This window comes from Lampris incognitus, chromosome 2 (genome assembly GCF_029633865.1).
Source record: "Lampris incognitus isolate fLamInc1 chromosome 2, fLamInc1.hap2, whole genome shotgun sequence".
In the NCBI taxonomy this organism is placed as follows: Eukaryota; Metazoa; Chordata; class Actinopteri; order Lampriformes; family Lampridae; genus Lampris; species Lampris incognitus.
The window spans coordinates 113,663,819-113,683,244 of record NC_079212.1 but is presented as its reverse complement, the minus strand read 5'-3'; the positions used below and the strand labels follow the sequence as shown (position 1 = coordinate 113,683,244).

At 39.8% G+C, this 19,426-nt stretch overlaps 1 protein-coding gene across 1 annotated transcript; it reads left to right on the top strand.

Annotated features, from left to right (window-relative positions):
* Nucleotides 1-377: 377 nt before the first annotated feature.
* On the top strand, nt 378-11,482 carry LOC130107595 (synaptotagmin-2). The gene is made up of 8 exons (XM_056274270.1): nt 378-582; nt 750-910; nt 3,356-3,487; nt 4,447-4,614; nt 8,193-8,360; nt 8,855-8,972; nt 10,946-11,079; nt 11,267-11,482. The coding sequence occupies exons 1-8, from the start codon at nt 378-380 to the stop codon at nt 11,480-11,482; spliced, it is 1,302 nt and encodes a 433-aa protein (XP_056130245.1).
* The last annotated feature ends 7,944 nt before the right edge of the window (nt 11,483-19,426 follow it).

Sequence of the window (19,426 nt, the reverse complement as noted above, 5' to 3'; positions counted from 1 at the left end):
TGGCTTCCCACCCGCAGATACGGCCAATTGTGTCTGTAGTGATGCCTGACCAAGCCGGAGGTAACATAGGGATTCGAACCAGCGATCCCCATGTTGGAAGGTAGTGGGAATAGACCGCTATGCAACCCATTCTCCCTTGTGCAGTCTCTTTTAAAGAAATTGTGTGAAATAACATTAATCGACAGTTATTCTGCATTTATTCAGATCACACATTAAAGTGGCTTGGTCTTTTGCAAAGATTGCATATCTGTAAGTTCATAGTTATTTTTTATTTATTGTTTGTATGCAGTGTTGCTTTGCATCAACTATCTTCTGACGTCCGCTGTCCTTCTCTCTGTCTGTACATGTTGTAGGGATTGTGTACCTAGTTATCAACAATGAAATTTAACTTGTTCAAGAAGAAGCCGGAAGCTATGGTGGCCGCTGAGCCCACGGGTGCAACCACCATGACAATGGCTCCTGCCCCTGCGGTTGTCTCTACTATGGCGGATACATCTGGATCCAACAACACTGAGATCAACAAGAACGACATGTTTGAAGAAATCAAGAGCAAATTCTTGAATGAGATTGATAAGATCCCATGTAAGTTGAAACAATAATTGTTCATCCTCACTAATCTTTGTAGGCCCATAATGTAGACCCCTGCCAAGATTCATCAAGCTATTCATTTGCAAAATGTCAACACTTTGTCGAGAGGAATATCAAGTTATCAGTTTGACAGTTCCCTGTCTTGTGTCTCTAAATGATAGTGCCTCCATGGGCTCTGATTGCCATTGCTGTGGTGGCGGCCCTGCTAGTCCTCACCTGCTGCTTCTGCATCATCAAGAAATGCTGCTGTAAGAAGAAGAAGAACAAGAAAGGGAAGAAAGGCAAGGATGGCTTCAACATGAAGAACATGCAGGGTGGCGAGGTATGACGCCTCGTGTTTCGAACACACTCAACAGAGAACCACATATTGAATCTCAGAGTAACACTCTAGATGTTTCAAAGTGACAGGGTGACCTCTAGCTATACCATATTTTGTCCCCTTTTTCATTGTGAAATCCTCTAAATTCACATTTCAACATTTTGGCACTTTGTTGATGTCTGTTATGAGCTCCATGACTATAAAGTTTGTTCGTTTATTTAGCTATACAATGGCTGTAGCTAACAACCTTTGATCTTTTATCAGCAGCACTTAGGCCAGACTTTGGAGGACACAAGGAGAGCTCCATTCCCCACCATCTATTTCATTTCGTTGTGGTTGTTTAAAATTTGTGACATGCACTATTGTGGTAGGTGATGAAAAATGACAGTGTCTCGGGATAATGAGTTTTATAAAATGGAAAGTTTCCTTTGAGCTGTCCCAAATACAATATGCTGTATTTTAGAATCAAGGATAATAGATGGACATAGGACACAGACATTTTTTTGAATATTTTAGAAATAAGACAATAGTAAAAATCAAGAGGATAAATCAAGTGGCTATGTTAAAATAGCCAATGATTAATTTTGTATTTAATTAAATTACATAACCTCATAGATTTCCCTGAGCACCAATGACAGTTAATTAAAATTATCAATTTATTTTGTCTACAACATGAATAATTGCCCCTTGGCTGTAAGTAAGACAGGGTAATTCTGCAGAACAGAAAGTGGACGTGTCATTTCTCATCCTGATTGTAGTGGTGGTGGTGGTGGTGTGGTGTTGTTGACCGCCTCTTTTTTTGTAACGTGTTTGGTCCTGGTGTCTTGTGAGTTGAACTTCTTCCTCTCTCTGCTCTCCTCCTTTTTTGCTTTGTGTCTGTCTTGTGTGTGCCCCATGTTTCTTGACTGTGGTGGACCCTGCTTTACGGTAGGTGGATAGCTCACAATGATGCTCTCTGACCCCTGGGTGGAGGGGGGGGGGTTCATGGAATGAAGTTGTAGCTTCCTTTGCTTTTTTCCCCCCCAATTTCTTTCTTTCTTTTATTTGTTTTTTTTATTTGTTTTTTTTATGACAGCTTGAGAATGCAACAATGGAAAGCTATGATGTGCTCCATAAACCCCAGAGAGGAGAGTCTAACCATCTAACACATTGTTCCTTGGACAATGTAACTGTATATTCACACCAATATGGAATGTATTGGATCTAAAAATGATATGCAAGACATTTAATACTATTAACATATGCATGTGATAAAGGGCATGGTTGGTTGTTTGGGAGAAATGAAAACGGTGATGGTAAAATCTTTATGGCAAAAAAAAAGAAAAAAGAAAAACTGGATTCTGAAATTTGTCCTTTTGATTGCACCAACATAATTATGATGCTCAAGGAGCAGTTACATCAAGGAGAAACTAGTTTAGCATGGGAAGCCTGAAATGTAATAACACAGGCTCCTGCAAACACCATATCGTCAGGGTTTCTTGGTAATAAGGTTGTTATTGAACTTCAGTAATTAAACTGTAACCTTAAAGTTATTCAAATAGCTGGCTGTGCCCTTTTATCCCAAACCATTTATTGGTAATAATGGAGAGCTGAATAGAGGGTGACATTTTTTGGTGACATAAATAAGAGGTGAATCAAGGTACTCTCAAACCACTTTTGAAATGAATAGTTCTGGATATCAAATTGAAATACAAAACTGCTGGTGGGGGGTTTAATCGGCAAGACAAATTGCAATTCATTTGAACATCATGGTCAGACGGATGGAAGATTATTTGAAAGCCATCTCCTTGCCCTGAATATTTTGTCTTATTTTCCTTTATCATATTATATGCATCAGTATTGGCTGTTGTGGGCTAGTTCCTTGGGGGTTGTTGTTTTTTATTGAAACTATTCCCTTATTAATTAAGTTAAAAAAAACTCTAGTAATAATCAGCACTGATTGAATGGACATTTCAATACTCACAAATTGTCACACTGAATGACAGAAGCCTGCCAATATCTGATTTCATTGGAAAAGCAAAAGATGTTTATCCTTCTTGGTTGGAACTAGCATGCAATGCCTCCACTGACCCTGGCTGATTCTACCACTGGATTGCACAAGCATGTCAAGGGAATTCCCCAGTGAACCATGTAGGACTGAGATCACAGGAGGTGCAGAAAAATATAAAGAAATGTATTTATCCATATATAGATATGTCACCAGTAGAGGGTTTGAATTACATTATGTTCAGTTAATTCCTGCCTGAATTATACGTCAACCGATATATGCCACCAGGTGCGCAGGTAAGCTGTTACCAAAAGATGTGGCTCCCAGGTTGTAATGTAAACAACTGGAGGGGCCGGTGTCTGTGGCATGCTTAATGTGGGACACCCTGTTTTCTCATTCCCTGACCTGTTATCTTTACCTTTAATCTAACCCGTTACTGTTGTGTTGGCTTGACACAACAGAAACACCAGGATGATGATGATGATGAGGGTGAGACTGGGCTTACAGAGGAGGAGAAAGAGGAGGAGGAGAAAGAGGAGGAGAAACTCGGAAAGCTGCAATATTCTATAGATTATGACTTTGAGAACACCAAGGTTTGTGCTTTTCTCTTGAAACCATGTCACAGTTGTCTCTTAGACTTTTTGTAACAGCATTCAATATACTGTGAATGAAGAAATATTTTTGTGAGTATAGTTAAAAATGTGTTTCATGACACTCAGGAAAAAAAAAGATGCAGCGTTAACATGACTTTATATCCTATCACCATTTTGAAGAGTGCTGCATATTTTTTTTGCTATTTCGGGGACAATACTACCTGAAATTTCCTAATGGTCTAGCCCTGATTCTCTGTATTATGTCAGTTTTACAAGACTGGTGCTCTGCATTGTGTCAGCAGATAAGGAGGAGTTTGCTTATTGATTTCTCAATCCATTGCAGTAGGCTCATGAAACTGAATTGGCTAAATACTGTAATGAATCCCTGTGCAATAATTCTGGAGTTATAACTCATTTCTACCATCATCAGGAAGTTAATCATCGTTACAGTGATGTTCTCAGCGGCATATGGGGGAACTGGGAAAATATTACATAGATAGAATATGAGGCTGGGCAGTGTTGACTCATTCAGGTAGAACTCTCCGATGAGACAGCATATAACAGAGCCAGGCTTGGAGTACAAGTTTCACTATGGGCTGGCCCCTTCTGTATGCAGTAATTTTAGCATCAACTCCAACACAATAAGATAATGCAATAGCCTAAAGGAGAAAATAGCCATTCACAAGATGTGCTGCAGAATTTGATTTTAGGACATTAGCACTCTTTTACAATCTTTTGACTTGGCTAAAGACCCCCAATCTCTCAAGTAAAGGGGTATGCAGTCATGTCTTACACATGAAAGGCTTGTGCTGATTGATTCAGAGGCTTAGGTTGTCAGATGTTATCTAACCAATCTCTTGTGTTTCATCTACAGCAGTGATATTGACTAGACTCTCACCTGATAAAACTGTCTCTTCATTGCTACTCACTCTGACACCTCACCCACTCCCTTGCCACAGCTCACAGTTGGCATCCTTCAAGCCGCAGACCTTATCTCCATGGATTCAGGAGGAACCTCTGACCCTTACGTCAAGGTCCATCTCTTACCAGACAAAAAGAAAAAATATGACACCAAAGTCCATAAGAAAACACTGAATCCCGTCTTCAATGAATCATTTGTATTCAAGGTAAGTTTCTTAGCCTTGTATGCCCTTGGTCACCTAGTTTGCCAATGGGTATATGATTTATTACTTTGTACTTTGTGCCTTACAATCCACTCTGCATAAACGTGATTTTGTACAACAGGACAAAAAGAGAGTGACAGAGGTTCAAAGTTAAGTGGTTGCCATTGTTACATAATTTTTAAAAATTCATATAAAAATACATGTTTCCAATGACTCATGTGAATAGCGATCATGATCCACTCTCTGCAAGTCCGTCTAATTGTATGAACATGATGAGTGTAACGTGCAGGGATAAATACACTCGCTAGCCCTTGGCTTTGGGTCGAACCTGGGTCTCCTGCACCACCAGTGACTACGTTAACCAATCGACTAAAGGGTCCGACCTAAATAGACTCGCAAGCCCTTGGCTTTGGGTCGCCCGTGGCGTGGGAGGCCCGGGTTTGACCCAAAGCCAAGGGTTAGCGAGTCTATTTATCTGTGCACGTTACATGAGACCATGTCGCGTTTATCTGGATGCCGTGCATGCGCGGGTCCATGTCACCTGTAAACTGCAATTTAATGAGACCCTTTGAGACTTAAAAAATCAAAAAACAAAAAAACGTTACTCTAGGTCAGACCAGAGGCTCTGTCTGTCTGCACAACTTGCAGAAAAAACAAACAAACCAAAAAAACAAAACAAAAACAAATCCCTCTGTAAAGAACGCTTCTGTCTGCCGATTCTCCTGTATAAACAGTCCCGAAGAGATTGCAGAGATTTGGAATTTTTTGTAAAAAAACAACTTTACCAAACTATCGCTGCAGCAGCAATTTAAAATTAAGACTGACGGCAGGCCATCGCCAAAACCTAGAGCTGTGTACAGAGAGGAAAGGAGGGATTCAGACTTTCAATGAAGAAAATAAATCATGTCCGCATGGAGTGGACAGCTTGTAGCACTAAACTTCAGAGGCTATTTTGCTGGCCGTTTCTTCGTTTTGACAAGACAGGAGAATGGCCTTCCTCTTCAAATAGGGTGCATGAAACACACACCCCCTTCTCTCTCTGTGGCTTTACTGTTGACCGAACTGCCCATGTAGCTATGTGTGCAATTTGATGTGGTTATAACTTAAATAGCCCAGATGTATTGTGCCTTGCTTGACTGGATTTAGCTGCATGTGTTAGTCCACCGCAGTAGTCGTTTTATTGCGGTTGTTTCCACACACAAAATAAGCAGCACAGACAGCACCCATAGGTTACCTGTTCAGATGGGATGGTGATTGTTTACAACCTCTGCAGGTCTAGTACCTGGTTATTAGTCTTTTAGGTCATGCTATATAATGCACATTTAGCCTAGTTTTAAATGATAAGTATGGAAAGTATTTGTGTATGTCAATCACATACAATGGGGTTTATGTGTTTGATACATGTAGTGTACTGATGCCTACTTTATGATGTGAATGTAAAACTTTAAACATCATCTGATTGAGTTTGTGAATGAATGCATCTTACATTCATTATTGAATCTGTACTGTGCGTCTGAGTAACTGGGCAATATTGTATAGCTTATATTTTGTACAACAAGAAGGTAGGTAAGTAGCATGTGCAAGCCCTGGATCTGTATGGCACAATGCTGTGTAAAATGATACCGGGTGCTCACACACACACACACACACACACACAAACACACACACACACACACACACACACACACACACACACACACACACACACACACACACACACACACACACACACACACACACACACACATACACACACACACACACACACACACACACACACACACACACACACACACACACACACACACACACAAAACGGACATAGATTAGAGGTGTTGTCTCACTTGGCTTCCTCAAAAAAATTTCCCCACACCACTGCTTAATTGTTTTTGTTCAAGTTTTTTTTTTACGTTACTCTTCAATTTGTTTCCGTTCTCCCCTGAACAGTCTTTACAGTTGCCACATACCAGACAGGATGAACCCTGTCAGCCAGGATAAAAACAAGGCCGCATGTCTGATCTTCTAATTAATGAGGTTTCAGGTGCAGCAGAGCAGAAAGCAGTTCCTTCTTAGACGTTTCACATAAAGCTAACGACATGCAGAGAACTGAACACCTCCTATTTAATCCAACTATGAAGCCACTAATTTACCTTGTGAATCGTTATCTAACTTCTTTAAATGTGTTATTTCTTAATTTTTCAGACAAGTTACATTTCAATAAAGTAATCCATTCATTAGACTTGGTAGGTTGTGAATAGACCATGAATTAATACAGTTTCATTGCAATTAATTAAATGTTACTGATTACCATCTCACGAAGATGGAAGTTGATCAGCTGTTACCGAAACGTTTGCTTCCCCTAAATACCTTTCAAGCATTGTGTTTCAATGTGTGAAAATTCAACTTCACAGTGTAGAATTCTCTATTGCACTCAGATGACTTTTAATTAACATGAAACGCCTCAGCTGGAAAACTGATCAATCTGAATGGCAACCATCCTTGCAAAGGACATTCAATGAACTTTCAGGAAAGGAGTCACTTTCGGCTGAAATTTTGGGAGACAAGTTCAAAATGTTATTCCATCTTCTATCAGTCAAATGAATAACAACCATTTTTAACCAAAACTCATAGGCTTTGGGGCATCCGGGTAAGTGTGGTCTATTCCGTTGCCTACCAACACGGGGATCGCTGGTTCGAATCCGGCTTGGTTGGGCCCCATCCCTATAGACACAATTGGCCGTGTCTGCGGGTGGGAAGCTGGATGTGGGTATGTGTCCTGGTCACTGCAATAGCGCCTCCTCTGGTTGGTCAGGGCACCTGTTTGGGGGGAGGGAGAATTGGGGGGAATAGTGTGATCCTCCCGTGCGCTACGTCCCCCTGGCGGAACTCCTCACCGTCAGGTGAAAAGAAGCGGCTGGCAATTCCACATGTATCGGAGGAGACGTGGTAATCTGCAGCCCTCCCCGGATTGGCAGAGGGGGTGTAGCAGTGACCTGGACTGCTTGAAAGAGTGGGGTAATTGGCCGTATACAACTGGGGAGTAAAAGGGGGGGAGATCATTGGCTTCCAGTTCAACTGAACATTGGTTTCAAAATTGCATTGATTCTATCTGATTATTACGTGTAGTCTTCTACATACAAAAGTGTTTTGATGCCATTTGAGTAAATAAGAGTGTCCAACTCTTCATTGTTCAGACTCAACTGAAAACTCTTTTATAAACTTAATTTTAAGTGTTAACATTAACTAGTGCATGTTTATTATACACTAGTAAATGTACATTTATTAGTGTGACCATCTTTGCTTGAAGTCCATTCTCAATCATTCTGTTTTATTGTTATCAAAAATACTTCTAACATTGTACAAATGCTATTTATTATTTGTTGCATTTACATTCATGCTGTCATTATCTTTTCTATAGTTTTTTGTAATTATTTAATTCTATTTGAGAGTTTACATAACTCTGGTTTTGAAATGTGTGATACAATTCTATATAAATAAATAAATAAATAAAGTATATTATTATCTATTGCCAAACCTAAGGTAATATCAAAAAAGCACATAACGTGGTGTCTTCCGACTAGGTCCCCTATGAAGAACTGGGTGGCAAGACTTTGGTAATGTCTGTTTATGACTACGATCGATTCTCCAAGCATGATGTTATTGGAGAGGTGAAGATTCCCATGAACACGATCGACCTAGGACAGCCCATAGAGGAATGGAGGGATCTGGAGAGCGCAGATCAAGAGGAGGTGCTGAAGAAAAATAAATGAGTCTATCACCCAACACATTGCCATGTTGAGAGATGGAAAACACTTTATTGATATATCACCTTTCTTACTAGCAATATTTTTTAATACTTAATATAAGATATACCGTTTTAGGTGACTTTGGAGTCTACAAATGAATTAATTTGCCAACGAAAGTATATGTACATGAATTTGTTTGAGGCCACTGATACGGAACATATCAACAACACTGGCAAACATGGGTCATGGACAACAACAGCTCATATTCAAATAATAATAATAATTTAAAAAAAACACACACACATACACACACACACAAGAGTTGTGATAAAGTTGTAATGTTTACAAGCATTTTGTGAAATGACCCATAAGGGCATTTGCCCATAACATTTAAGGTCATCTACCTCTCAAATCAAGTCCAGTCAAGTTAATTTATAGAGCACACTTAAAAATTATCAACATTAATTTTTGTCTCTCTCCATCTGCTAACTGTTCAGCCTGAGAAACTTGGAGACATATGCATCTCCCTCCGTTACGTCCCCACTGCTGGCAAACTCACTGTCTGCATCCTCGAGGCCAAGAACCTTAAGAAGATGGATGCCTGCGGATTGTCTGGTAGAGAAATGTTACAATTTGATAAAATTTGCATTTATATGCATTTAGTTGGAACCTGCAGGTACACAGGTACATTTTAGATGGATTAGCGGTGGATGTTGAGACCTATTTACTGTGTGTTATCATTTGTCTTTGTCTGATTATTACCACAACACCATAGGCTTATTCAGAAAAAAAACAAAATAACAACACTTGAGCCAAGAGTTCTTAGTGAACTGTGCATTATCCATTTAAATCAACACATCACAGTCAACTTAAATCAGGTCTTCAATACAGTATTGTTTCCTCGTAGTCCGAGTCCATATTCTCAAAGACTCTCTAAGAGGCAACAGGAAAGTTTCTTAAGCATTGCTTTTCAGTTTGCCTCACATAGTCCACAGCATGATTTACTCTCAGCAATCACTGAATATAGGAGACATCGCTAGTAACATCAATTAAAGGTGAACTGAAGAGTTTTTAGCCACTAGTAGCACTACTGAGCAAAGTGGGTCCCTAAATGACAAGAGCCACAAAGGGGCTGTGGCATACATAAAATGAAAAGGTTAGTCACTTGTTGGCGCTGTTGGATCCACTTGACTGGTAAGAAAGGTTTGGGTAACCTTTAACCCAGTCTTGACCAGATTTGGTTCAAAGCATACATATGAATGACAAATTAAGGGAATGCTTGACCCCTACAGAGAGGGGGTCCTGGGGCTCTTTTATGCTGTGGGGTGCATTTTCCTGGCATGGTTTGGGTCACTACCAATCAACACAGAGTTGTTCTGAGTGATCACCTTTATCCTATGATGAGACATTTCTTTCCTAATGGGAGTGGTCTCCTCCAGGCTGACAATGCCCCCATCCACAGGGGTCACTGAATGGTTTGATGAGGATGAAAGTGTAAATCATATGCTATGGCTTTCGCAGTCACCAGATCTCAACCCAATTGAACACCTATCAGAGATTTTAGACCAATGCATTAGACAGCGCTTTCCACCACCATCATCAAAACACCAAATGAGGGAATATCTTTTGGGAGAATGGCGTTCATCCTTCCAATAGAGTTCAGAGACTTGTAGAATCTATGACAAGGAGTGCTGAAGCTGTTCTGGAGGCTCATGGTGGCCCCAACACCTTACTAAGACACATTGTGTTGGTTTTTCCTTTGATTTGTCACCTATATATTACTGCAGCATCATAGATGGCATTTATCTCAACTTCGTTTATCTAATGGTTTTACCTCTGAAGTTAATCAGGTTTAATCAATAAGATTGGTTTAAAGGTTAAGCTCAGTTTATGAAATACTCCCCAGCTTTAAAGTTGCTGTAGATAAGTTTTTTGTTTTTTTTTTGGATAGAATTTTGTGAATTTTGTGAAATTTTCCTCACAGTCTGTCAACAATGTCTGCCACAGACTCTGTATTCAGCCTAATTCAAGCTCGGAGAAATCTCACTGAGCCTGAATGAAATAAACTAATCAGGTTGGATATGAGCAAGGAGGCGGTACTACTAGTTTGCGTGTGTAGCTCACTCACGCATGTCATGTGACTTTTTCTTCAAGAAGAAGGGCTTTTTTTTGTGAACAATGTGGATGAAACATTCACAGCAAGAGAGTTGCTTCAAAAGAAATATATTTCTTACATGCGTAGCTTATTAACTGCGATACATTTTACTGTCTTCATGGTGGAAGTAGGAAGAAGGAGGGAGCTGAGTGAAGGGGGGGGGCATGGATATTTTGGGGTGTTCTATCAAGATTGCTCACATCTCCAAAGTTAGCTACAGCAGCTTTAAGTGCCAGTGTGCCTCGATGACCAACAAAGGCATTTGTGAAGCTCACTACCTCCAAATAGTGTGTAAACCCCACCCTTCTTGTGACAGTTGCTTTTAATGTCTCAAAATACATTTACAACCTTTCCCTTTCCCTTAAATTGATCAAAATCTAAAAAAAAAAGAAGTATAAGTTTTTGCTGGTGTTCCCGCTTGTGTTTTCTGCAGATCCTTATGTGAAAATCCAACTGCTTCAGGGAGGAAAACGTCTAAAGAAGAAGAAGACTACAGTTAAAAAGAATACTCTAAATCCATATTACAATGAGTCATTTAGCTTTGAAATCCCTCTGGAGCAGATGCAGGTACAGTGCATGATAAACATCCTTCTCAGAAGTTCTTTCTTACATATAAACTCAATTTTGATCAGTCAAAAATCTAAATACATTGCTTTAAGTTGAGAGTTACTTTGTATGTATTTTGCAATAATTTTGAGTTACTCAAATGTCTGAATATCACACACATTACAATTTTCTTTCATGCTGTCATTAGAAAATCTTGGTGGCAGTCACAGTGTTTGACTATGACAAGATTGGTAAGAACGACGCCATTGGAAAGATCTTCGTGGGCAGTAAGGCGACAGGCTTAGGCCTGAAGCACTGGTCGGATATGTTGGCTAACCCACGCCGCCCCATCGCCCAGTGGCATGCATTGCAGCAGGAGGAAGATATCGATGGTCAGCTGGCATCCCTGGCCGCAAAGAAGTAACTACTAGACAAACCAACTACTCAACTAACTCAGAAAACCTGTCTCTGCCCCTGCATTGCATGAAACCCGTGACTTTCATATGGCTATCAGTCATGACTACTTTAAACTCGATCAGCAAAGAAAGTGACATCTCAAAATGTCATCTCATTCGTGGTTAAGTCACAAAACAAGGACATGAATAACACTTTAAGGCACCACAGCATTTCTCATATTAGTGTATGCTGAAAAGAGCGAGACTGAATGATTGAGTGACTGGTTGGAAAATGATACACTTTGGGTATATGTTTCATGTAAATATACTTTTAAAAATAGACTCTTAGGGTGCTGACACTCCATGAAAAGCTTGCAGGACACAATGCTGGATATTAAGCTTTGTTTAGTTGATAGGGCATTATGCATGCTTTACTTATCTCCCCCACTGCTCTCCATAAACCTGCCCAATATTGTATCTTGCTAATATGTGTGCTATGGCTCTCTGTAGGAAGTACTGTAGCATTGAGCTATTTCTTAATCACATTCTGTTTGGGTCTGTTTTAAGTCTATCAGTGAAAGAGATTCAATAAGGAACGAATCATGTGAAGTAGAATGCAGCAATTGAGTTTAAAAGAAAGCAATGTGTATTTAAAAGAATTCCAGATTAATTATTGTATTCATTTTAAAAGTTCTGATCTATTGCTGTCTGAGGAGCTTCATAGAATATGGCAAAAATTACACATTTTAGTCCAAAACTTACTTGTTTAGCCCTCTAGTCAAAGACAATTGAAGGTGATTTCATGGTGCCATGAGGTTGTGTCTATGCATCTCGGTTCACATACATTTCTGTATTTTCAGACAGTCCCGATGTAAGACAGGAGTTTGACAGTGTCTTTTTCTGATTTGACACTTTGTAAAATACAGTGGGCTCGCAGTTAAGTGACTTTAGAGTGGGATGTTTTTTACTGGGTAAATCTCATTCAAAGGCAGTCAGGGACATTGTGAATGTGCCATCTGAATTCAACGTTGAGCTTTGTTTGACCACTTAGAATGTAAAAACCTTACTTATTCTTGGACAAAGTGAGGATGACAGAAGGATTACCAATTGTTGCTCCAAACAACTATAATTATGCTACTGATGAATTTTGCTATTGCGCCTTGAAATTTGCGCCATCTACAATTATTATTGTTATTATTTTTATTATTATTATTATTATTATTTATTCATTAAATAGACCATATTTAATTGTATTAGCACTAGTGTATTTTACCCTACATTGTGAATTTTTAATTTTAAGGTGAAACAATTTCATGGGAGATTTCTATCAGACACTTTTGTTTTCTGGAGACAATTGCATATATTTGAAATGTAAGCTGTAGCTGCACTTAATGAGGGTGTCTGGATTCTTGTCAACATACAGGTTTATATAATCTGAACATGACAGGTGACTATAAATGACTACATGATGACCATCATACATATTGTACACTATATATAATCAGAACCATTTGCTTGGAACAAATGGAGTCGCAAAATTAAGCATGTATCATGCTTCACAGTATTTGTTGTTGTTATTGTTCACTATTCACCTTTTAGCCACATGCTATGTATACCTGATGCCAAAGTTCTGCAATGTGGTGGTGTTAAATCTCTGGCCATGACCTCGTTATAGTCACTGTATTAGTTTGGTATGCTGGCAAAATGCGTTATAGTTTCTGGAATTGAAAAGGATACCACAGGCAAAATGTTCTGGTTTGCATACTAAAATGCTATGCCGTTCACCCAGCTCCCCCTTTCTCCTCCTAATGTTAACATTATGCATTGCGCAAATTTGTTCATACAGCATGTACCGTCAAGAGAGTGTAAATAGCAGCATGTTTTAAAGAGGAACCAGAATTATATTCTGTATGCGTGTTTGTGTGCTATGTCTTTTTGATAATAAAATGGAGGGGAAAAAGTATGCACTGACTGCAAAGTTTGTATGTTTTTGCCAGATGAATATGGGACTGAATGTACATCTGAATTATCTTTATTTTCTGACACACTTTTTGAATGCCTTGAATTAAGGAAGGGTTCTCTTTTTTCTTTTTTCTTTTTTTTTTACTTGTGTGAAAAAGCCATTTAGCGTAATACTGCATGTTTGTTTAATCATTTCTTTCATGTGTGTGTCCTGTGTGGTCAATCCGGTATGCAGTATTACAGTATACCAGGGCTACAAGTTCTGCAATCACAAGACGGCTCATTTCTGCCTGCAGCTGTGTCTGTGGATGTGTCATTGATGAACAGTAAATGTATTTGAAAAAGGAGATGATATATACTTGCTCCTTGTTTTTTCTATTTTGAATACCGTAAGTGTTTCCTTCATTTACTCCTGTCACGGGTGTCAAGTCTTAGTTTCAAATGTAGACACTTTGGGTAACAAAGCACGGACTTGTAGCCCTTCACATAATTAATTTGGTTGTATCTACATAGCTCATTGTCATTCAGGGTTTTTTTTGTTTTGTTTTGTTTTTTTTGGTGTGGTTTTATCCCTTAGTCATCAGCGTAAGCAGGGAAAGTAACGAGACCTATGAGACAAAAATATTGCATAAACTATCTTGATGTAAAGTGATTCATATTCTATGACTCAAGTCTGCTGTTTGTTGCAGAATGTCTTCCCTTTTGATTATCGACATGAAAAAGCATAACTAGTAAGTGATGTGTCCTTCTTGAATACCTCTAATTGAATAAGTAGAAAGGCTTATGAATACAAATTAATGGTATTCTATAGTCTATTAATACTATACTATAGGGTTGAGAACCACTGTATCTGAACCAAACGGACAGATATACAATGAGATGAGTTGATGAGATCAACTGAACATGCTCTGAGATGACTTGTCCTTCAGACCTCCCATGACTCAATGGCTAAACCAGGAACACAGATAAGGATTAGAATTAAAGTTAACTTGTAAAAAAAATCCCTCACATGAGGTTATTCTTTTTCAATTTAATTATTTGTTGATGTCTGTAGAAAATATAGAATGAGGATCATTTATAACCAATAATCCCTCCAAAAAGTGTGATTTCAAATTCAACTTTAAACTTTATTGTTCATGTTTTGTTTTTTTCCATTGTACAAAGTTTGACATCGTCTCTCATCTAAATGACCTCAGATTGGAGCTGCCATCTGATTCTGTCTGCTTTATATGTTACTCAGTGTATCTGCAATAGGACCAATAGAAGCCTTGTTTGTTTATAGATATCCTCTTTGTGAACTTGAGATGGTGAATGAGTTTGACACATGACTGCAATGCAGGCAACAAAATCCCCGTCTTCCTGGGTCTGAGAAACTGTCTTGTGTATGGGGCAGACCCAAACAGCGCAGAACAATTTTGGAGATGCAATACTGCCGACCTCGCTGCTTCAAAAATCATTCCTCTTAAAAAGTCATAGTTCTCTGGTCCAAGCATAGCCATCATACAGATATTCCAAAGAAGAAGCCCCTGCCCGTACCCACTCTCTAACTTACTGAGCAACATGTACAATTTGAAATCTTTTTTTTTTTATTCTTGTTTTTGTCTTGTAGAGATCTGTGACAGTAGTTGGGCCTTTTTGTGAACTGCATGATTGATTTCCTTACAAAAACATGTTTTTCTGGAAAAAAGAAAAAAAACAGACATCTTGTATTCATATGTCAATTGATGTGGATCAAACATTCTCACAGCAAATGAAATATAGAACGTCGTACAAACATATCTGTATCTTATCAAGACATTATAGGAAATAAAAGCCTTTTAAGTAGCTTTGTCATGTGTGCTTTGTAAAATTATATTACCTTAGGAAATTCACCTCTTACGGTCAATTAGTGGCACTTAATACAACCCAGCCACTGAGGATGCACAAACCATTGCATTCTTAGTGCTGTTCCCAGGCCCGCATAAATGAGAAGGGCTGCATCAGGGAGGGTATCCAGCGTAAAACCTTTGCCAAATCAAATATGCAAATCATAAATCTGATTTCCATACTGGCTTAGTCGAGGCCCAGGTTAGCAATGACCACCACCTGTTGGCCAGCAGGGTGACGGTGGAAACTATGCTACTGTTGGGTGAAGGAGAAGGAGAGGGGGAAGGCATGTCCAGAGCCAGTGGGAGAGGAGGAAGGGTAGGGGTGTGGAGGCAAGAGTTGGAACTTTGAATGTTGGCGCTATGACTGGTAAAGGGAGAGAGCTGGCTGATATGATGGCGAGAAGAAAGGTAGGTATACTGTTTGTGCAAGAGACCCGGTGGAAGGGGAATAAGGCCTGGAGCATCGGAGGTGGGATCAAACTCTTCTACCATGGTGTGGATGGGAAAAGCAATGGGGTGGGTAGGGGTGATCCTGAAGGAAAAGTATGTCAAGTGTGTTGGAGGTGAAGAAAGTGTCAGACAGAGTTATGACAATGAAGTTGGAATTCGAAGGTGTATTGATGAATGTTATCAGCACATATGCCCCGCAAGTTGGGTGAGAGATGGAAGAGAAATAAGAATTCTGGAGTGAGTTGGATGAAGTGGTGGAGAGGGTACCCAAGGAGGAGAGAGTGGTGATTGGAGCGGACTTCAATGGGCATGTTTGTGAAGAGAACAGAGGTGATGAGGAGGTGATAGGTAGGTATGGTGTCAAGGAGAGAAATGTGGAAAGACAGATGGTGGTGGATTTTGGGAAAATAATGGAAGTGGCTATGGTGAATAGGTATTTCAAGAAGATGGAGGAACCCGGTGGAGGAAGGTGCACACAGGTGGACTATATCTTATGCAGGAGATGCAATCTGAAAGAAACTGACTGCCTTTTTTACTGCCTTTTTTACTTACATAACATAGCTAAAATGCAGTCTTTCCTGTTCATGGCTAATGCAGACTCTAATACTAATATAATAATAATAATCTAATAATGGTAAATTGAATAATAATAATAATAATAATAATAATAATGATAATGATAATAATAATAAGAGACTAGACATCAAGACAAGAAAGATGCTGACCATGGAGAAGGTGCACCACCCAAAAGCAGATATCGACAGGATGTACCTACCAAGAGCTTCAGGAGAACGAGGCATAGTCCAACCGGAACCGGCAAAGACCAAGTACATATACAGACACAACAAGGCAGCAGCATACCTGCACTGGAAGATCTGTGGGAGTTACAAGATCAAGACGACTGAGAAGTGATATGAAGATCAGCCAAAAACGGTCACGGAGAATAATGATGTCACCACCCTCTGGGACATGCCCATCCACACTGACAGACAGATAAAAGCCAACAACCCCGACATCGTTATCAAGGACAGGAAGCAAAAAAGGTGCATGCTCATCGACATGGCAGTACCATCCGAAAAAAACACGTCAGTGAAAGTCACAGAGAAACTGACCAAGTACAAAGACCTGGAGATTGAAATCAACAGGATGTGGGGTATGAGGACCGAAACAACACCAGTGGTCATCGGAGCTCTAGGACTCATGAAGAAGGGAATGGAAAAGTTCACCAACCGTATCCCAGGAAACATCAACATCCATGTAGTCCAGAAGATCACCCTACTCTGAACAGCCCACATATTATGACGAGTACTGTCAGTCAAGTGACATCTGCCCTATAGTGCCTCAGGTCCATAGTTTGGACCCGGCTCTACAGGATGCAAAACAGGAAACATGAAAGAAATAATAATAATAATGATAATATAATAATAATAATAATAATAATGATAATAATAATAATTCTTTCATCCAGACTTGATTACTGTAAAGTTCTGTTTTCAGGTCTGCCACATGCAAGTACTAAAAGTCTTCAGATGGTTCAAAATGCTGCAGCTGGAATCCTAACAACAACTAGAAAAATTAAACCTGTTACATCAATTCTTGCCTCCCTTCATTGGTGTCCTATCCATGTTAGATCAGATTTCAAGGTGCTTCTGCTGCACTGTAAATTCTAAAAGTTAGGTTTACTTGAAAAAATTAGGAAACCGATTACACTTGGGAAAAGTAAGTAAATGAACTTAATTGTGTCAAGTTATGTGAAATCATCTCATCTCATCTTCAGCCGCTTTTCCCGGGTCTGGTCGAGGTGGCAGCAAGCTGTGAAATCATTTCACATAACTTTATGTGAAATCATTTATGTGAAATCATTTCACATAAAATCATTTCACATAACTTGACACAATTAAGTTCATTTACTTATTTTTTCCCAAGTGTAAATGGTTTCCTTTTTTTTTTTTAGTAAACTTAGCTTTTAGAATTTACACTATGACTTATAAAATCCTAAATGAACTTGCCCCAACATACCTGTCTAATCTCCTTAAACCGTACATTCCATCTCGAGCTCAGCTGGTGGCAGGGCCTTTCCCTGTGGGGCTCCATTCTTGTGGAATAACCTGTCTGCTGCCATCAGACAATCAGAGTCTGCTGAGTGCTTTGAATCCAAACTTAAAACTCATCTTTTTGCCTTAACCTACAATTAGTTGCCTTTAAATTGAGTACTTCACGACCGGTACTGCACAGCGGGTCAGTTTCTGTCTCATTGAATTTACCAAGCACTTTTCTGCCAAGGTGATTATAGAGTATTGATTATTGACTACTGCAAACCGTTCTCTTCTCTCACATCTTTTCTATCTCTCTGAATGATGTCTTCTCCTTTCTCTTCTCCTGTGTATGTGAACAGTGTGATGTGAGTCTTCCACGTGTGCACGTGTAGTCTGTACTCCTCCCAGGTCTCCATGGTGATGGTGGTCGCCACCTGGACACTGCTTGGCATCTTCCTCCTCACATTTTTCACATAGCTTATAAATCTATATAATTTTGTTATCCTGTTTAATGTTATATCCTTCTTTCATTCTGATGTGTGACTACGGTTTTTTTCTTGTCTCTTCTCCCGTGTATGTGAATGGTGAGATGTGAGTCTCCCCTGTGTGCATGTGTAGTCTGTCCTCCTGTCAGCTCTACATGGTGATGGTGGTCGCGTGGCTCAGGTCCTAGGGTGTTCCGGTGGCATCTGGGCACTGCTTGGCCTCCTCCTGATATTCTTCATATAGTCTATAATTCCATTATAACTCTATTAGCCTCTTTCAGTGTTGTATTCTGTAAATTGGGCTTTATTCTGTACACACAACATCCATTGCACGTTTGTACGTCATGGGAGAGATCCCACCTCTGTTGCTCTCCCTGAGGTTTCTTCCCATTTTTCCCGCCCTGTTAAAGGTTTTTTTTTTTGTTTTTTTGTTTTTAGGGAGTTGCTCCTTATCCGATTCAAGGGTCTAGGACAGGATGTTGCATCGCTGTAAAGCCCACTGAGGCAAATTAGTAATTTGTGATATTGGGCTATACAAATAAAATTGATTTGACTTGACCATTGTCCACCATACTCTGCTGATTCACTGCTCATTTTCGGACCCAGGGTCAGTTATGATGGCAAGATATTGAATAGTCTTTTTTTTTATTATTAATTTCCCCCCTTTTCCTCCCCAATTGTATCCGGCCAATTACCCCACTTTTCCGAGTCGTCCCGATCGCTGCTCCACCCTCTCTGCCGAGCCGGGGAGGGCTGCAGACTACCACATGCCTCCTCCGATACATGTGGAGTCGCCAGTCGCTTCTTTTCACCTGACAGTGAGGAGTTTCGCCAGGTCGATGTAGCACGTGGGATGATCATGCTATTACCCCCAGTTGCCCCCTCCACTGAACAGGCGCCCCAACCGACCAGAGGAGGCGCTAGCGCAGCGATCAGGATACATACCCTCATCTGGCTTCCAAACCGCAGGTAACGCGGGGATTTGAACCGGCGATCTCCGTGTTGGTAGGCAACGGAATAGACCGCTACGCCACCCGGACGTCTCATGTGAATCTTTTAAGTCATGTAAAGAGGAATATTTCTGAACTGGCTATGATTTTTTTTTAATGTTTGTCGGGGATCATTGGGTAAACGTATTTAATAGAAAAAAGGCCCAACACATTATATTTGTT